This window comes from Hippocampus bargibanti, linkage group LG01 (genome assembly GCF_051943395.1).
Source record: "Hippocampus bargibanti isolate YZ-2025 linkage group LG01, ASM5194339v1, whole genome shotgun sequence".
In the NCBI taxonomy this organism is placed as follows: Eukaryota; Metazoa; Chordata; class Actinopteri; order Syngnathiformes; family Syngnathidae; genus Hippocampus; species Hippocampus bargibanti.
In genome coordinates, this window is record NC_142734.1 from 17,047,256 (window position 1) to 17,068,214 (window position 20,959).

At 41.4% G+C, this 20,959-nt stretch overlaps 1 protein-coding gene across 9 annotated transcripts in view; it reads left to right on the forward strand.

The window, feature by feature from the left end:
- The first annotated feature begins 446 nt into the window (after nt 1-446).
- LOC148903354 (striated muscle preferentially expressed protein kinase-like) overlaps nt 447-20,959 on the forward strand; it is a 40,999-nt gene continuing 20,486 nt past the window's right edge. For 2 of the 9 annotated variants that reach the window (XM_089000955.1, XM_089000965.1), the window contains exons 1-4: nt 447-757; nt 2,261-2,749; nt 16,737-16,835; nt 20,183-20,333. In XM_089000955.1, coding sequence (XP_088857081.1) covers nt 2,398-2,749; nt 16,737-16,835; nt 20,183-20,333 — 602 coding nt within the window. In that variant the 5' untranslated portion in view covers nt 447-757; nt 2,261-2,397. Of the gene's footprint in view, nt 758-2,260; nt 2,750-5,136; nt 5,499-13,976; nt 14,279-15,658; nt 15,702-16,121; nt 16,372-16,736; nt 16,836-20,182; nt 20,334-20,959 lie in introns of those variants that run through there. The other 7 variants (XM_089000994.1, XM_089001000.1, XM_089000982.1 and 4 more) reach the window with 6 other exon arrangements.

A 20,959-nucleotide genomic window follows, 5' to 3' on the forward strand; every position in this document is an offset into this window, starting at 1 on the left:
GGAACCTTATGCGCATCTTGCATAATGACGGCTTTATTGGGGAGTGGAAGCCAATCTCAAGCCAAATATCTGAAATTTCGTGCCACTCTATTTTATCGTTATTGCTGTTGTTGTTTTTTTTTGTATCGGGCATCCACCAGAATGTATGACGATACACTGTGCTAAGAAATGCAAATGTTCCCTCGGTAAACATAGTAACAATTATTGCATTGTTCTGCGTCCTTGGTTTGTCGGGACTCAACTGCACTTGATGTTTAACGACCAACAAACATCTGTGTATACTCACGACTGTCTATTTATAGAAATTGATACACACATTTAACTTGATAGCATTATCTAAAGGGCCGGAACGTGTGCGCGCGCACGCGCGTGCGTGTGCGTGTTGAGGTCAAAAGTGGCGGACATTCAACTGTCGTTCTTGAGCTGTGGCATTTAGAGGTTGCGACAGGAGGAGAACTACATATTTGGTCAAACGTTTTTCTAGGATACATATTCTCAAAGACGAGGAGTTTGTGGCGCTTGGACACTTCATGTCAGGTATTTTTCTCTTCCTCTCTGTCACCCGACAGAGGGGGGGATTCAACGTCTAGAAAAGGGAGCCATGTGAACAGCTGCTAATGCTCCATGATCCACGGTGGACTTACACCTGCAGAAGGACATGCAGAGATGTACTATTTCCCCGCATGGATCGTGTTACTTTAACCCATGCTTTGCAGCGATGTACAAAATAATTCATATTAGCTTTCAACGCAGTCAGGTGTGTAGATTTCCTGTTTGGGACTTTTTTTTAGTTTGACGGTGAGTCAATTCTCTGAGCGTGGGGGTCACGAGATGCAAAATGGTTCACTCACTGTTCCCTCGGAGTTACCACTGGTGCCTGAAATGATTTATTGATGATTTTGATTTTGTTAAACAATCAGTGCAGTATTTTGGATATATTGTGAGTTTATTGAAATGATTGACTGGCTGTCTTGTTCGATATAGAAATGAAACAATACAGTACATGTATCAATGTAATTCAGGACAGTGCTGTATATAAAATTATGCAAAAAGACATAACACACATACACTCACGGGCACACACACACTGCCTTGCAGTGACATGCAGTTAGGGGAGGTAGGTGAGGCTGTGCCTCACCTGTCATCAATGAAATATCAAATGAAAAAATACATTAAACAGTTTATTGAGCGATTTGTACTTTAAAGTTCTTTTCCATTTAACTTCACCATTTTTTGAATTTTTTTTTTCTTCAAAATCGCTGAATTTTCACATTTACCGTTCAAATACTAAGTACAGATTAGCGGTGAGTCAGCAGCCGGCTGAGCCTCACCATGGATTGCGCAATGTATATGCTAACTGTGCTGGCTTGCTCTGCAGTGAGACCGCATTGCTGTCCTGCATATCACTATTAAAGTGTTCAAACACTGTTAGTATATGAACTAAATTTCTACAGTTTAGCTGGTGTATATAATGTAGAGTCACTTCACATTATAAACACTGTACTACAGTGTTTATTTTATTTTATTTTCATCAAAACTGTGTGCATAGGTGAGGCACACAGTTCACCTGCCTCATGACAGGGGGCGCTGGTGATTACAGAGATTCTTCTTGCGCCTCCTCTGCTGCAGAATAATAGAATGAGTGACAGCAAGCTACAGTAAACAGTTCGCAAGTTAAGTGCAACCATGCAGTCATGTTTTCGTGTTACTTGGCCTTATTTTCAGAATGGAGGATGACATAACTAAATTGAAAGAAATAGAGAGACTTTTAAAACTGAAGAAAGATAAGGAAGGCTTCTACAAAGAAGTTATTGATGCGGCACGTGGACTTCATTTGTAAGTAAAGGTAACACGATAATAACGTTTTTTTTTTAATTCTTTTTTCTATGCTACAGTTTATATAAAGAATGCTGCCATGACATTTTAAACAAAACACGTTAACTGTTGCCAATCAAATGGTGAATAAGCTACTCTGTAGAGTTCATACGTTTGTAAATATGACTGTGATGACGTCAGTGCCTCACCAGCCATGAACCTAACCGCATGTCAGTGCTGCCTTCTTATGTGTATAGTTAACGACGGATGTAAGTGTAAAAATATATTTTTAAAGTGCTGGTACTTGACCTTGAAAGATCAGATACAGTTCATTAAAATATGAAGCTGAAATACTCTGAGGTTGCCAAAATGGCGGCTGAGGAGCTCACATATGAAAGAGAACTTTCGAATGCGGTCAAACGGGACTGTGCTATATATGTTTCAGTCTCCTGCCGGGTCATCATTTGCGTGGCTCACATGTCCAAAGGTGTGAGAGCTGAAAGAATATTTGGCATAAGGCCTGCAACAAGTGCCATCCAGATATGTAGTTCTGCCTGATACAGAGTTTATACGGAATCCACGATGTCTGAAGGTTCAGCATCCAGAAGCAATCAAAACAACCTTCCCAAAATGACCAAAGACCAGGTGGTCCCCGAGCCCATGCCACCCGTTTTCGTTCGGAAGCTTCGCAAGGCTGCGGTGGGAACAGGGTGTGATATCCGCCTGAGGGTGTCAGTGAAAGGTTCTCCAAGACCATCGCTCACCTGGTACCACAACAACAAACTCCTGCCTCGCACGGAAGCCCAGGACTCAGGAGGGTTGTGGATACGGGACTGTCATACGTGGGATGCTGGCTTGTACACTTGCGTGGCTGCCAATGAGCTTGGAGAGGTCAGCTGCAGCACCATCCTTGCCATTATGGATCTTGGAGAAGGTACTGGCTTTGTTTTTGTCTACAATCATCACTCTCTCTGTTGTCATCAATAATGTTGAGGAAAAAGTGTTTTTCCTCTTTTCAGTTGTCTTTTTTGCAGAATTTCAATTACCAGTAATAAAAAAAATGTAAACGATAAATATAGTATAAGCATAAAATGAAATGTTTTGATTTTAAGGACTTTTTTTCTCAATAATTAAAATCACCAACTTTTAAAGCTTATCTAAAAGCTACCTGACCCTTTTCAAAAAAGTACTTAATGCTCTGGGGCTGCTCAACTGCTCATGGACCTGTACCACATGCTATCAATTGGTGGAACCATGAATTCTGCTGCGAAACAGAACACCCAGAGGGAGAACTTTTAGCCATTAATTTGCGACCTCAAGCTGAAGCTCGGTTGGGTTCTGCAGCAAAATAATTCAAAACAGCAGGAAGTCAAGTTTTGTATGGCTTAAAAAAATACATTAAAAAAAGAGCAAAAAGAAGATTTAGAGTGGCCTAGTCAACGTCTGCACTTTAAAAAGGCAGAGCGTGCTTCCAAACTTCCAGTGTTGCTTATTTAAAAAAAATAAATTGAAAACTGGAAGGAAAATCGGGGAAGAATATTTTCACAGCTGTGAAACACTCAATGCTAAGTGGAAAATGGTAGATTTCAGTTGTTGCTGGTTGCTGCTGCTGTTGCACAACCTCCACCTGAGTCCTATAGTTACTCCTAAAGCTGCTGCATCCCAGATACACTGTACCTGCAAACCCAGTTGTTCTTTGTTTATTCGGAACTGTTCGAAGCCCAAAGAGAAACCCCACACCAGTTGGAGGGTGGAGGTCGTGTCCAAGTTCAGCAATTGTTGCTTCTGATGGTGTGAAAACCAGTTATTAGGTTTAAGTAGGCAAGTACTTTTTCATACAGAGACAAGATGTTCTTTGCCTTGTAGAACACCAAGGTAACTAGCGAGAAACCTCGCGATCTGTCTATCTATCTAAACCCTATAAAAGTGTGGATGTGACATGCCAAATGAAAGCATCAAAGATTAAGTTTCATGGATTTGTTTCATGCTTGTCCCAAAGCGGCTACGGCCTAGTTGCATCACCAAAATTAGTTGGTGAGAATTCACAAGCATGTGAGCAATAAATGATCCTGCACCATTCACAATGATATTTGCACGATTCTAAGTTGGGTTTCTGGTTAGCGGAAAATTATATGCAATGTTGAGGTCCGTAATCGTGGAATTTGCTTTTAAAAGTAATTACATGAAATTTCACTAATGTTTCACCCCGGTCATGTTTTCAGTCCTCCGAAATCTGTCAGATTTCTCTAGCGCCCTTCCACTCTGCATAGTTATTTCCGGCACGGTATGTGCCTCGCCGACTAGGGGGGCGGGGGGGGGCTCAGAACTCTGATGTGTGCGTGCATCTCCGATTGCACCAGCAGACATCATGGATAATTATAGCACTACGGTGGTCAAGGAGTGATGCTGTCACACTCACTCAGCACCATGAAAGTGAGAGGAAGGGCCTCTAAATGTTCTATATGTGTGTGTGCCTGATGTGGCACATTTTAGTCATTGGCTTGGGAACAGACCAGCCTGTGAAAGCTTACTTTTAGTCCATACTTTAGAAGGCCAATATTTGTTGTACATTCAAGTCCAGAGGTGGAGAATCCCTGTCCGAAGGTCCGCCACCATGCATGTTTTCCATCTCTCCCTGTTGCAACACGCCTGATTCAAATGATCAGATCATCATCAAGCGTAGAGTAGAGTAGAGTAGAGTAGAATAGAGTCGAATCGAGTCGAGTCGAGTGGAAGTCACCAAAATTAAGTTGATCTAAAACCTACCTGACCCTGTTTGAAAAACTATTTGATACTTTGGGGTTGCTCTACTGCTCATAGACCTAATATTGAATCTGTTCATTTGAATCAGGTGTGTTGCAACAGGGAGCGATGGAAAACATGCAGGGTAGCGGGCTCCAAAGACTGGATTTGTTTACCCCTGGTCTAGTCCTTTCTTTTTCAAAAAAAGCAATTTTTTTGCTTTAATCATCTTTTTCTAGACAGTTTTGAAAAAATTAAATAAAATACAGACAAAGATGAAAAATGCTTCCCATGAACAAGAATGCTGCAACAGATATGAAGAAACACTAAGATTTCAGACTAGAAAGTGAAAGTGTAAATCTAATCCTGTCTCTGTGTACATCAATCTTACACACACACACCACGGTCTAACATATTTTAGAATAGCTAATTACTCGAGTGTACAAAGAGTAAATACTCCCATGAGTATGTAATGTTATCCTTGTTATGACCACCACGGAGTTCACTATAATAGTCGGAGATGTGTGAGCAGCAGAGTCAGCAGAACATTCGGGTTGCTCGAGTTTCAGACCCTCAACACCCTAGCTCAAATGGAATCAGCCATTAGAGGACAGCAGAGGACACAATGTGTCTAAACTCATGCTGGGGTTAGAGGGGGCTGGTCCTGTGTTATTGTGGGGTGCAGAGCTAAAGTCCAGTACAGCAGACAGCTGTAATCAAAGTTTGGGTGGAAGAGGAGAGCACAGGAGGAGAACGAGCCATGGGCTGAGGAGTGGTTGATAGTGTTATGGTCACTGTGGACTTACAAGGGAAGTTCTAGTGGGCTTCACTTTTTCTGTGCTGGTGGGAAGGAATGCTGAGGAGGGAACTGCTTGATGCTCGCAAAGCATTGAGGAATGTGACAGATTCTAGCAGTGGACCAAGGAGCAAGAAGCACCAAGGTACGTTGCTCTGTGATCCTGCCCTCTTTTAGGCCAAAGTCCTCTTGTCAAATCCGTACTCATATGAACTTCTTATTTATGTCCACAAATGAGCCACATGTATAAATGATGTGCTGAAATTGTTTATAGGCAATCTTGAAGTACTGATTGTAACGGTATAAACACCGGACTATACTCGCTTTGGGTATAACATGCTTTGATATGTACTTTGGTTATGTATGCATAACATATGCTTGCAAGAGGCTAAGGCTAAGCCATGCACTGTTTTTACAGACGATGCTTGTGGTCAAAGAGGGAGCCAGTACCCTTCTTGTCCCCTATGTATTCTCTGTGGGAACCCTTATAACAGAAATACAACATTCAGACTGCTTTCGGATTACATTTTTTGAACTACTTTTGAACACAATTCGAGAAAAGAAATGTGTCACGCTTTCATTTAATTTCACAGAAAATGACATGAAATACCAGCTTATCTGAAACTGTATTTAAATATACGTATATACAATATATACTGTATATTGTTTTCTGATAACCCCGGTTTTCTAATGTGATACAGTCTGCTTGCCACTTGACATTCTCTAAATGCTACATCCAAGTGGATTACTGTGCCATTAATTAGACTCCCCACTTGTGACGAGGCAGCTGAGGTAACATATGTGGGTGACGTTCTCAATGGAGTGTCCCTCACTTCATGGGGTGTCCCGGGAGGTTCACAGTGACCCATTGGGAATTAGTCGGGATTAGAAGGCAGGATTGGGTGGCTGGCCATGTGACATGAATTGACATTCCGTTGCTGAAATGAGTCTCGTCAGAATCTGCTTTGTGCGATCAGAATCAGGTGACACACGAATGATCACAACATCAACTCGTTTCACTTTTCTATTCTCTCGATTCAATCTTCTTTACTCTGCAATTATTGTTCAGAATTGATTATTCTATGAAAGACCAGCATCACTGCAATGTATGCTACTTATGTTTGATATTTTTTTCTTCTGGTGTCTGTGTTCTAAAGTCAAACACTGCTTGGTTCAAAAGGTCTGGCTTCAGTGCATTTTATGGCAAAACAAGGCTCACTTAAGTTTTGAATGACCCAAAGATGCTGACCACAAAGGTCACATCGTTAAACATTGATTCCTTATAGTTGCTCAGCGGGAGTATTGCACATTGGTCTTAACTTATTTGCTGCAATAGGAGTTTTCAAGCCCACCTCGCTTTGAGGGATCGTCACGATGCCGATTGAAATGTCGTGCAGTGCGTGGAGTCTGTTGACAGGTTTTCAGAAGTTGCCTTGCGTCTGTAACAGTTTGAAATTTGAAACATAGATGAATGCTCTTGCAATGTTGCTGGTCTAATAGGCAATCAAAATTGCAATGTTGGAAAACATGACCTCCTGCCAGTAAAAAAAAACCACAAATATTTTTAATGGCAGGTTAACGACAACTGAAGCACGCAGGGATGTTTGAGGGAGGACTTATATGACCAGCAATAAATTTATGCTGATGTGTGTGTGTGTGTGTGTGTGTGTGTATATATATATATATATATATATATATATATATATATATATATATATATATATATATATATATATATATACAGTAAAGTCTCGTTATATCGATATTCTAGGGAGTCCGAAAAATATCGATATATCCGACCCTGCGCGCATGTCATTTTCTCCGTGCGTGCATAGAAATAGTATCGTAATAAGCGGGACTATCGATATAACCGATATCGATATAATGAGACTTTACTGTGTATATATATATATATATATATTTTTTTTTTTTTCTTGTGAGTGACTTTAATGATGATAGTTGAAACAAAATGAGCATGGCGGGGTTTCCATAACAGCACCTTTATTTTCAATCAGTTGAACATTGTTAATTTTTATTTAGAAGAGTTTAAACATGGGTTTTCAAACTCTTCACTAGTATTGTTTCACAATCAAATTTTGCTCTATTTGTAGTTTCATTTGGACCTGTGACTCAAAGCAAAGCGTCAGGAGAACTTGTAATGTTGTGTAGGTGCTATTTTAAATTATGCTATCATTGCCCACAGCCTTTCAAATATTTGTACTCTCTACGTCTGTGTAAGCTCTCAGTCGTACAGGAGTGGTCCATTGATGAAAAGGTTTCTTCAGCCGTCATCTGTACTTCTTTCAAGGTGTCGGACGTTTCGCTTCTTATCCAAGAAACTTCGTCAGCAAACTAAAGTCTTACTGGTAGTTTAGGCCCTATATATATATCCCTACTGTCCAGACATGGCGGTGCCGGACTCTGCTATGATAGGTCCCTGCTCTCAGGTTGGGGGGAGCAGAGGACTATTCCCTGCAGCTCCACTGATTGTTCCTATTGTTCTGACTAATGACTGGCCTAATTGCCCCACTTCCACCGGTATCACCTTGTCAGTATTACTAATCCTATTTTGCCTAAGTAGGCTGTTGTACGAACGATTCAAATTGAACCTCACACCACCATATCGGTTTAAAGAAGGATTTAGCTGTTTCATGAAAATTGCTTCTTTTACTCCCCTTTCAAACCATCTATGTTCTTTCGCTAAGACTTAACCTCATTGTCGTCAAATGAGTGGTTGCTAGCTTTTAGGTGCATTCGTACTGCCGATTGAGGCCCACTAGTATTATCCCTGCGATGTTGATAGTCTTTTTTGAGAATTTGTTTAGTCTCCCCAATGTACTGCTCTTTACAATTTTCATTCCTACAATGTATTGAATAAACTACATTACTTTGTTTTTCATTTGGCAGCCTATCTTTTGGATGCACTAATTTTTGACTTAAAGTGTTTATCGGTTTGAAATAAGTAGGAATTTTGTGTTGCCAAAGGACTCTGTAGTTTTTCAGAAACTCCTGCAATGTAAGGTACCGCTACTCCTCTCCTTTTTGTATCTTCAGAATATTTGTACTCTCTAGATAGCAAAATGTGCACACTGTGCGTGGTGTTTTTAATTTGATGAAATATGTGGGGTCTCAAATCCTTGTCTCTCAATAAGAACGCCAAGGTTTATAATTTTTTTCAGTGAATCAGCAGGTTGCTCCAATCCCAACCACCTCCCATCAGTGATAGATAGATGGATAGAGAATGAAGGGTGGAGAGGTCCAGATGCAATCCATGACCACGCTTATGCTTACAGAAGTCATTGAGACCAGATATCCAAATCATATTGTGCGAGGTCATAGCATCACATCAGTTGAGAAACTGCGGATAAATGAGGAGAGTAAATCTCATGCATTGATTGTGTTTGAATATGGGTGTAAAAGGGGACATTTCTCATCTGTCAGCATTGGAAATCCCATCACTATGCAACAGAGGAGCCTTGTTAGAGATTATTTTTAGACTCATTAGATGAAGGCACAGATGTGTATGAAAGGACAATTAAGTCTTGGTGTGCAAAAGTGGTCTAGAGAAAAGAATGCATGGGAGAGGTAGGAGGCGATGAAAGTGAGAAAATGTAATAAAGGTGGGATGGAGGGAAAGGTGAAAGCAAACTGAAAGATGAAATGTTGTGTCAGGGGCAGTGACGTGCGGTGAGGTTCATGGCTGGTGAGGCACTGACGTCATCACAGTCAGATTTACAAACATATGAACTCTACAGAGTAGTTTATTCACCATTTGAAATGGCAACAGTTAACGTATTTTGTTTAAAATTTCATGTCAGCATTCTTTATATATACAAACTGTAGCATAGAAAAAAAAAACAATTCACAAAAACGTTTTTATCGTGTTACCTTTAGTCCATGCGCCGCTCCTTCTGAAGAAAGGCATCGATAACTTCTTTGTAGAAGCCTTCCTTATCTTTCTTCAGTTTTAAAAGTCTCTCCGTCTCAACGGAGATCACTGCCAGTGAAGAAAGTCGTCCTTGATCAGTCCTATTCCGACTGTATGTTTTCAGTGCTGAGAATGACAATCTCGTCTACTTCTACAGCAACAAATGGGGCTGCACCGATCTCCTTTTTAATGTCATTTCTAATGACATCACCAACTGCTTCAATTAAATCGTTCTGTATTCTGTTTCACAGGCTAGAAAATATAGTGGATGTCCCAAAATGACTCGCTAGCCGGTCATCTTTCTGAGCGAAAGCATGTAATAGTTCAACATAGTTGCCACGATTAGCAGAGCCTTTACTTTCATCATTTCCACGAAATGCCAGCTATTGTTTGGCAAGGAAGCAGGTGGCATTGATGAGATCTTTTAAAATCTCCCGGTTCTCCTTTACCTTAGCATTGTGGATGCTGATGTTGAGTCTTCGCTCATTTTTGATGAGGCTCCGTTGTAAATTTTTCAGGTCGCAATATCCCATTTGAGTCCAGACATTGTCACAAGTTGAGAACAGAAGGCAGGAAAAGCAGAAAAGGCGGTTTCTTGCTGGACATCCACACAGCCAGCCTTTTCGTGTGTACCAGTCCGCCTGAAAAGAGCGAGTATTGTGTCCCGTTGTCTGAAGCAAACCTTTTAGCTCCGGTGTTGGTCTTCCTTTAATTATTGCCTCCTGCTTCGATTGAAAGTCCAGTTTAGAAAATTCTTTCAATTTAGATATGTAATCCTCCATTCTGAAAGTGAGGCCAAGCAACACGAAAAAATGACTGCAGGGTTGCACTTTACTTGTTAACTGTTTACTGTAGCTTTCTGTCTCTAATTCTATTATTCTGCAGACGTGGAGTCGGAAGTATCTCTGGAATCACAAGCGCCCCCTGTCATGAGGCGGGAGAACTGTTTGCCTCACCTACGCACAGCGTTTTGATAAAAATAAAACAATAAACACTGTAGTACAGTGTTTATAATGTACAATGACTCTACATTATATACACCAGCTAAACTGTAGAAATTTAGTTCATATACTAAACGTGTTTGAACGCTTTAATAGCGATATGCAGAAGGACAGCAATGCGGTCTCACTGCAGAGCAAGCCAGCACAGTAAGCATAGTGATTGCGCAATCCATGGTGAGGATCAGCCGGCTGGTGCCTCACTGCTCGTCTCTACTTAGTATTTGAACGTGAATGTGAAAATTCAGCGATTTTGAAAAAAATCCTAAAACGGTGAAGTTAAATGGACAAGAACTTTAAAGTACAAATCACTAAATACATATAACTGTTTAATTTATTTTTTCATTTGATATTTCCATGAGAGCTTTCCATGATGACAGGTGAGGCACTGCCTCCCCTGCCTCCACTGACTGCACGTCACTGGTCAGGGGAATACTGTACGGCCTAAACCAGGGGTGGGCAAACTTATTGACTCGCGGGCCGCATTGGGTTCTAAAATTTGACAGAGGGGCCGGGCCAGGAGCATTTGGAGGGAGTGTTTGGGCCGGAAATACTCTGAACAAGTTATGTCCATAATTTATAAAATCACTTCAAATGACTTCGACTGAGCGTATTTTACAAAGATTCCACAGCATATAGCTATAGTTTACGTTTTAAGACTTGCGCTGAATATTCATGAAGACTTGTTTTCGAGTTGATGACGATCACCATGTGATGTCACGTTTGGACCGCCCCTGACCGAGAAAGCGACATACAATGCATTTTGGGTACTTTGTTTGGTCTGAAAACTTCGTGTTGATCTGTGTTGATGGTGAAATTAGAAGGAAAACACATAAATAACGCCATGGTGAATTGTTGTGTGTTGCACCAAGACAACTATTTGATATTCGCTGACACAAATTCCCAGCTGACAAATCAGCCCATTTCCAACGGAGCTTGGGCGCAATCTTCTGCATTATCTGGGTGCTACATTGCTGTCATTGACGGCTCAAATTGATATGGGAGGACTCCTAGAATCAATTGCAAACATTTATGCTTTCCTCTTCAGAACTATTTGAATCATATTCATAACTGGATGAGTAACAAGAAAACATCTTCTCCGAATCTGAAGCCATTGTTTTGATTCTCGATCAAAGGCAAGACGTCTTGGCGTGACGTCACGAACAGGGGCTGAGACTTCTGAAACTGATCATTTCCGGATTCATTTTGAAGTCATTTTTATTGGTGTTTTTCATTTAACTAAAAATATCAGCCTGCCTGATTTGGGTATTTTAGATGCTATAAAACGTTTTTCTGATGTCAGTGGGAAACAAAAACAAAAAATGGTGCCGGTTGTCCTTTAAATGTGGTATGTACAAACCTCATAGCACAGTAAGAACACTACAACCCAATTTATTAACTGTCTTTCAAATGTGAAAAATATCCCTGATCAGTTAATAAATTTGTCTCAAGGAATATGGCGTTTACATACTATTTCGCAGATACTTGGAGGAGGAAATGGAAATAGATTAACATAACATATGCACTGTGATTTACCAAGATTGCGTCTGTTTTTAATAAGTTTCCATCGAAGGGGCAAAGTTAAAGAAATCAACATTTATTGAAAAATGGAATCACTTTCAACATTCAAAACATATTATTACACAACGAAATATTCAAGCTCAATAATACCTACTTGTGTTAAATTCCGCCAAATAATAGATGGTTTGTCCTGACCGCGCGCTCAACAAACTCCTCACTGACGCTCTCGCCTTCACGCGCAAACAATACACGTGTACCGTCGCCGAGCACTCAAACTTAGACTACCTGCAGTTGAAATTTGCATACTCGGCACGGCAGGCAATCAGAAGCCTGCTTCTTTCTTCCGGACTTTCGCAAGCGTTATAAAGTCGTGCAATTGCATGTCATTTTCCAAAATAGATGCACAGAACCTCAGCCCAGAAGAAAGATTCAGAAGAAGCTACAAAACGTAAATTTACATTAAACCGTGACTGTAAAGTGTACGTGAGACTTATGAAAGGGGCTTAGTGGCTCGTAGGAAGCAATGCAAACGTTGCATTGTGCACCGCAATGACAATCGACTTCTGCAGCAAAATCTACAGCCATGCACATTTTTTACATTTACCGTAAATTAAGCAACGTAGCATTTGTAGTAGGTGCATTCTTGATTTAAAAAAACTTTATACTTTGTTACAATGTTTTTTAATGTGAGTAGTTGTCTCATTGTGCTTCAAGTTGTGAAAAATGGGGCAGGCAACTTTTCAGTTATCTGCCCTGTTATTCGCTAACTTTTTGTCATGAGTTTTAGACACTGTTTGTACTATAATTTGGGCAAGTTCGGCGGGCCGGATTAAAAAGCCTAACGGGCCGTATGTGGCCCGCGGGCCGTAGTTTGCCCATGTCTGGCCTAGACTATAAACGTCCATATCAACTAAAAAAAAAAAAATGTAATTTTGTCACACCGCAGAGTTTGTAAGTTTCAATAAATAAATAAATAAATTAAATTAAATGCCACGAATAAACGAGGCTTCAAAATTGTGAAAAATCAAACATTTGTCTTTGCTCATTAGCTCTTTCGGGATGTCACCTGAAGCGCTGAAACCACGCTTCTTATACTGTACGTCCATCATTTATCTTGTACCTCCTGTGGTTGAAAAGATTCCCAGAGTTTTCATAGTCCTTTCCATGCTCCAATGAGAGGCATTAGCTGCTAGCTACCTAGCACGCTCATAGGGTCACTTGCTCTTCGACAGCATCACCTCCTTGCGTGATGTTGTCCACAGAAAAGTGACCCTTCGGGGGAAGTCAACCGTCATACAACCTACGGCTGATACCACTTGAGACATTTGACCACCTACTTCCTGCTTGTAATACCCATAGTGTTTTGACATCCAAAATATTGCGTTGGTCTAAATAAGACAAAATATATATCCCATTTGGGATTTCGAACTACAAGTCTAAGGTGTTGTGTCAATTGTGGCTTCCACAGTAGAAATAGTTTTAGAGTGTAGGCAGTTTGCAAATCGACTGACGGCAAACTGTAACGGTAGAAATGGGCCAATTAATTATATTTTGTAAATAACTTGCAATTGTACTGCAAAGCCACTGATGCGAATGGAGATGATCACGTTCTTACAGAGTGGGGGAGAGGGATCACTCCTGATCGATGTACTTGACAGTGCAACACTGTTTAACCAGGCTCTTAAAATGAGGAAAACTAAACAGAGTCGAACAATTTAGTGCTATACCTCCGCATTTGCGCACAACAAGCATGTAATACATAAATTCACTTTACGGGTCGTGAAGTGTTTATAACCGAGTAAGTCTAAAAGGCCAAGTGAAAAATGGAGAATGGGGGTGGGAGTGATGATAAGAGATATATTTTTTGTGAGATTACTTCTGGAATATTTTGGTTCTTTAAGCTATTTCTGTTACTTTGTGGCGCACCAGTGAGCCCTGCCACTAACGGACGGGACAATGTGCTACAAAGCCATCACAACCCCTCTTTTGTCTTTGGATACTGCCGTAATCTGCATCAAATTTTCCTCCTTCAGTCACTCTTTTGTTTTCTCCGCCTGCTCCGAAGCCAACGGTTTTGCTTTTAATCTTCCCTCCTCCAATGTTGTCCATCTGCTTTCACGCCTCCTCCTCCTGCATTTCTGCACTCACCATCAATGTGTAGAGGCTGGGAGGGTGCGCAGTCAGAGCAGGATGCTGCTCACATCAGCGCTCAGAAAAGCTCCAACACAAAGACAGACCCTGTCTGGTTCCTTCCGATTATTTTTGCTTCCCCCATCCTTCTCCCTCCGGCACCCCTTCTCACCATTATCTTGACACCACACGGAAGCCTAAACACATTTGAATGCCATTTTGTGTTTTGCGTCCCACGCCACACCCTTGGTGCTCAGGCTTAGTGTGAAGCGTGTGGATGCTACAGGTCATCTTGCCCATCAGGCAGAAAGCAGGATGAAGAAAATCTGGTCAAAGAAGAGGTTTCAGGTTAGTCACTAGATAAATCAAGAGAATATTGTACATGTTGGACTGATTGTTGGGGAGATTATTATTCTGTTTGTCATCATTTGGGATGTCTTGCCACACCCCTCACCGAATAATGGGACACATACGGGTTTATTAGTGGCATGCATAGCAGGTTGACTTGAAAAAAACAAGTACGTACACAGAAATGTAGACCTTTTTGTCATAAAGCACCTAGAAGGCAATAATTAATTTCAGATGTGCCCTGATGCTATCATATCACAAATGCTTCTATGGCATCCTAAATAATAAGTCATTCCTTTAAGAGGCATGTGTCAGTAGGCTACGCTCACTGGTACTATAGTCATTTTGCTTCGTTGGTTTAAAGATGCTTTGTCTGTTCTTTGGTCCAGTTATGTTCTGGTTCCTAAGGCATCATTAGTTGCACCTGCTTCCTGCTCATCTGCCGATCAAGACATGCCGCCAGGCAACAGTTGCCTCACGTCTCCAAAGAGAAAAAAAATAAAACCTCAGCCACTGGGAAATGAGGAGAGGGAATTGGTCTGACTTTGGGTGGGAGATGGTTGGAGGGGGGGCCGCATGGTGCTTTTGTTACTTTCCATCCATTTCTGTGAGTCATGGTGCGTTGCTCTCCATGGTTGTGATTGACAGACTGTGACCGGCTTTACAAACATGTGACATGTTTTACAAACAATGCTTTGATATTGCAGTTTGTGGTGGCAGAGAACTATTACACTTAAGCTCACCGTGAAAGCTTGAATCAGTACTGTCAAATATTTTATTCGACCACTGCAAACTGCAACTATTAATAGTTACAATTGATGTTCCTCAAAATCAAATGGTAAGTATGGTTTAGCTTTTTTGAATGTTGCTGTGCCGATGACCATTTTATGTTTGGAAGTCTTTTAGTGAGGATGTTCATCTTTATTAGTGCATAGAACAAGCAATTCTGTTGCTACAACTTGACATAAACCAGTGTCTTCTTGTGCCCGTCCCAAGCCCGGATAAATACAGAGGGTTGTGTCAGCAAGGGCATCTGAGGTAAAGGCGTGGCCAAAACAAAAATGCAAATGATACCTCTGAAGATGGAGGACACTGATTCGCTGTGGCGACCCCTCGAAGGGAAAAGCCGAAAGGAAAAGAAGAAGATTCCTGAAATTTCACACCTAAAGTTACAGATACTAAAGGTTTGGAGAGAGAAAAGTGTCGACAGGCTTGCCAATATTTTGCATGCAAAATTTCTTTCAGAAACCCCAATCAACCAATTTATGCACAACGCGGTCAGTTGTCGTCAGTGGTTACATTAAAAACACGAAGTGGTCTATACCTACAAACAAATTGTTTGTCACAGTTGAATAACACCTGTTCTCTGTCTTGTTGCAGAGAAGCGGCCATTCCACAGGGACATTTGGCAGATTCACGCATGGTGTGTTGTCATTATGAGCTTTCCTCTCATTCTTTAGCGGTACTGAGATTTGTCTACTAGGATGTCCGGGTGTGCCTTTAACTGGCCATCAAGTGGCTCGTATGAGTGCACATCCACCTCCATGATGGAATATGTTGGCAGTTTAGCGTCTGCATAAAACATTCATGTGAACAGTATCTGGCCCCTTTTGGAGATTCTGTGGTTGTGATTTTGGTCAGGTTTCTCTTGCCAAGGCATGATTATAGCTTTTCACCTTCAGATCAATGGTGTGGTTATCACGTTCATGCCTGGAATTTAATCTCTTAGACCTTCTTTGATGCAGCTAGACGGAATTGCATATTGCGACTGAAAAAAGACGCTGATGAAGTGTCCACATTAAAGCTGATTGATCTTGCTACGGCTTTCCTACCATTAGGCCGACCTGCTGGAATTATCTAATCAGGATCTGGCTTGATGGTGCGCAGTGCAATGAGGTGTGGCCAAGCGCTGTGAGCACTAAATTTTTGTGTCGGGCCAACCGCTGATATAAAACCTCGAATGGGTACGAAGAGGATTGGTCGTGTAGGTGAGAGGGATGCTGGTTTCCGTAGTAATGGTGCTCTCCCGTCTGCCCTCTCTTGCTGCCACTACGGAAGCGAAGTATTCCGCTCCTGCCGAAAGCAAAGCTACGGTAAACCTAACTCTTTTGATTCATTTCCCACCATTTTTCTTACCTCATGATTTCATGTCATTGCCTTCGAGATGTGATTTCACACACGTATGAGGCTTCGGGTGGCTGTCATGTTTTTTGATGTTCCCTTTGGATGTGGTTTCCTTCACAAATCAATGTGCTGGATTTCCACAGCCCACAATTTATGTGCTTGTTTGTTTGTATGTTTATATGGAAGTCTAAAGTGATCACTTTGGTTTAAATGCAAAAATCCATGAATTGATGTCTTCCTGTCCTTTCCATGTAAAAGGCTTAGTTGTCACATCTACCACCTCTGCCCTCCTGCCTCACCCATCATCTATGTATGTTTCTTCTTGTCATGCCAGACTCTGAGACAACAGAGAATGAGACCACCGAGCCCCAGATGGAACCTAAAGGAGGGCTGGGGAGACATCAAGACAAGACCGACTGGGGAGGACCTTTAGGTATTTTTGATGACATTTATAGCAAACATGACTGGTTGTTTTAAACAGCCATGCACTCTTGAGAGAAAAAGTCTGATGGCGATTAGATAATAAGAAGTTATCATATTTAAAAGTTTCATGCTGTTGTATCCTTCGTCAACACTTCTGACTCAATACACAAGTGTGGCACGGGCAACCTGGGGTCAATCAGGTCAACGGACACAGCAATGTAGCTTCACAGGGGTCATTTACGTCCTGGGGAAGTCTTTTATCACCGGGGTAATTTAGGACTTCAAACTCCTTTTCACACAAAGAGGTCACTAGCCAGGATGCAAACTTATCAGTTCATGGGAAACACAATGTTTTATTGCTTATATCTGTTGTTCCTCAGAACACCCAGAGTCGTGGTATGCTGATCAAGAAAACTGTTTTACTAATGTATCACTTTAATTTGCATGTATTCTTAATAAATAGCTTGGCAGAGGGGCGCAGAATTCAGACGTATGTCATTTATGACTGTGTCTCCTGCCGGCAGTGGGGACAATCTTTCATGAACTGGATCAACAAACAAGTCTAATGTACAAGAAATCAACAAATAACCAAAATACAAATGAAATCGTAGTCGATAGCTAAAGAGTTGATGACAAGAAATATGTCGCAAGCTGGCAAAGGAAACATGAAAGAAAATCAATAAAACAAATGTCTTAAAAAATTAATATGGTTTATAAATATACAACATGCATATGTGACGGGTGTCACAACAGTGACTGTCTTCATCTCCACGATGCTGCCGTCTTAATGAAGACGAGACGCGTGGATGTGTCTTTTTCTTTTATTTCTGCAACACAGTATGGCAGAAGGGATGGGTGAAGTCGCATAGGTTTCGTCTTGTGATTAACCTGAATCTCCTCGAGATTGTTCTCAAATGCAAAACATTGTAGATAACAAAACATAATTAACAATGTGTGATCGTATAGTGGTTATTTACAGAAAAAGAGAATACAACACAAGTTCACTGTTATTTACAAGATGTCCCTGAACGCATCATGGGCGGAGACTCGGCAGAACACGCGGTGCGCTTGTAATGGCTGGCGCACAGTTCAACCCGCCACGGACACTCACGGGCAAATGAAACACGACACAAGAAACTAAATATTGTTCAATAAAAACGAAATGAAACAATTATTACCTGCAACACAGTATGGCAGAAGGGATGGGTGAAGTCGCATAGGTTTCGTCTTGTGATTAACTGCGCAATAGAAAAGCACTATGAAGCACATGTGCTCCAAAGTTCCACTCGACAAAACGTGAAGTAAATAATGACACAAAAAGTAATCTGGACTCGAAATGAATAAGGGAACTAATTAGATAACACTAGACAGTACAAAAGGGGAAACAAAATAAGATATTGTCATGAAAATGCACGTTAATCAAGACCAACAGAAAATGCGACTCACCCTGAATCTCCTCGAGATTGTTCTAGAAACTATGGGCGGGACATGGTGCCACACTGTGCGCTGTTGCGTCACTTCCTTCATAATTTAATAATCTAAGTGCACAACTCCGTTACACATAAAAACATTATTTCAAAATAACTGGCTTGTAAGTGTCAGTGTGACATCTTGAAAAATCCAATACAATTATTGACATGGAAATGAAAAAGAGATGAACAACCATTTCCCAAATCTTCTCACACTATTTTTTTCAACTACCTTAATCAGAATCAGAAAGCCTTTAGTAATGCCACAGTGGGAACATTTGCAATATACAACAGCAAAATTGAAAGGGATGGGGCTGTGTGGTGGGGTTGAAAAGAAAGGGGAAAAAAACAAGTATTCATCACTTTGCTGCTGTGAAATGTAAATTTCTCCACGGCGAGACTAATAAGGGCAAATCCAATCCAAAGTATCGCATGTACAAAAAAAATACAGAAGACTGAGCTGTACAACTGCATAAAAATGTTTAATAAAAAAGAAACTACATAGTCAGAAGTATAAAAATACAACATAAAGAATGCATGGTATATGTACATGAAGGTAGCTGGTGTGAGAGAAGAGGATGCACAAAACCAGGTTAGATGGAGGACACTGATTTGCTGTGGTGACCCTTGAAGGGGAAAGCTAAAAGAATGTATTTGATCATCTGAAATCAACCTGTCACACACAGTTGTCTGTGCAAGTACTCATCCACCAACATGTTGAGCAAACAAAATGTCATTGTCGACATCAAATGAATCCGTCCCCCAAGTGCTTATCCTCACAAAGGTTGCGGGTATCTCCAGACATAACCGCAAATGGGTTCCATATATTTCTTCGTAAAACTGGTTGATTGATTGATGATCTGCCAATAGAATTATAGTCATTGAAGTCAAACTGTGGTCCAGTGACTGGAGCCCAATTGACATTATTTTGCTCTAAACCTGTTAAATGATAGTTGTTCTCCAACAGAGATGTGTTTTTTTCTTTTGTGTAGCAATACCTTGCTCAGGCTCTAATATTGAGCATAACGTATTCAATCAATGTCAGCTTGAATCAAAGCTGCCTGCTCTCACGTTGCTCGAAACCCGGCAACATCCATCCATTTTCCGTACCGCTTAATCCTCATTCGGGTCGCAGGGGGTGCTGGAGCCAATCCCAGCTGTCTTCGGGCATGAGGCAGAGGACACCCTGAATTGGTTGCCAGCTAATCGCAGGGCACACAAAGACAAACAACAGTCACTTTCACACTTACACATAGGGACAATTTGGAGTCTTCAATCTGCCTGCCATGCATGTTTTTGGAATGTGGGAGGAAACCGGAGGACCCAACCCGGCAACAGCATGTCTCAATTTAGATCACAAATATTGACGCCTTCTCTTCCTCCTCCACCACAAGGACACTTCCCTCACTTGCACTCTGTGTTGGTGTTTTCTGAGCTCTTGCGTTGGCGGCCCGAAACCCCACATATCCCCAAGAGAAACCGAACTGGAAGAATAGGAAGAAAATATGCAATGAGGGTGGGAGGAGGTGAGCCATCATTTGTTTTCTTCAATGAGCAGCTTGCAGGCGCCTTCACAGCAGACATTATGAAGCTCTTGTTTAAAACAAACAAAAACATTTGCGTCATGGGCTGAGTAAGTATCACAAGTAAAGTGATTTTCATAAGTATCCATGGACAGTCACAGAAAATAATGGTTAAATAATCCCATTCGTTCATCGTTCTCTGCGGTATGATTCCAGAGAACACTATGACTACACATTTTTTGACCACACTTGAAAGGTCATTCCCGATATTGGGTTGATTCATGCAGTCCCTGTATGCCCACATTTGGTGGAACAGCAGTTATGTGTGTGAAAATAATGGTACATTTCAATGTTGTTCCCTCCAGGTGAAGGGGATCGGATGACGGAAAATAACCCCGATGCCTCCGATCGCCGAGGTACCCTTCCAGGCTCCTATGACCCCGTTGTGGAACGAGAGCTCCAGACGCTGGGCTCCCGTCCACCCGGGCTCAACATGGACCCAACAAACCCATCCAGGCAAGCTCTTGGCAGCAATCCTGCAGAGGGCCCCCTGCCCGTCCGTCACCTGGGTGTTGAGCCGCTGATCCGAGCATCTCACGCTAACCTGGCGCGGCCTGTTCAGGGGTCAGAGGAAAGTGTTTCCGTCGGCAGTGACTACTACGGCAGTATGTTCAGCCTCTACAGGGGAAGAACATTTTCCATGCCCTTGTAGGAGAGTCCAAACTATCTGCAAACCCAAATTTAAAATGACGCTCAAGACAAGATGTCATAAACAGATATCCACGTTAGTATTTACTGTGGATTATTACTCTTTATTTATTTTTAATGTGGAATGTGGTTTTAGTGTCACACTTTCCTTTGACTATGTTGCTGTGGAAACATCTAACCCCAACCTGTTTCAAAGGCACTGACATTTTTTATTGCACTGAGTGTACCTGCTGCACGTTTTCTGGAGTATCACCATTGGATGACCACTTTTCACGCTTGCAGCGGCATGCATCGGATGCTGACTTTGATCCAGTTTAATGAGCATGGACACCAATTTCGATGAACAACATGGGATCTCTCTTTGGCATGTTTTTTTTCCCTTCGTCACAGATCTACATTGAGATTTGATTTCGGAAAAGTTCATATTCTACCCT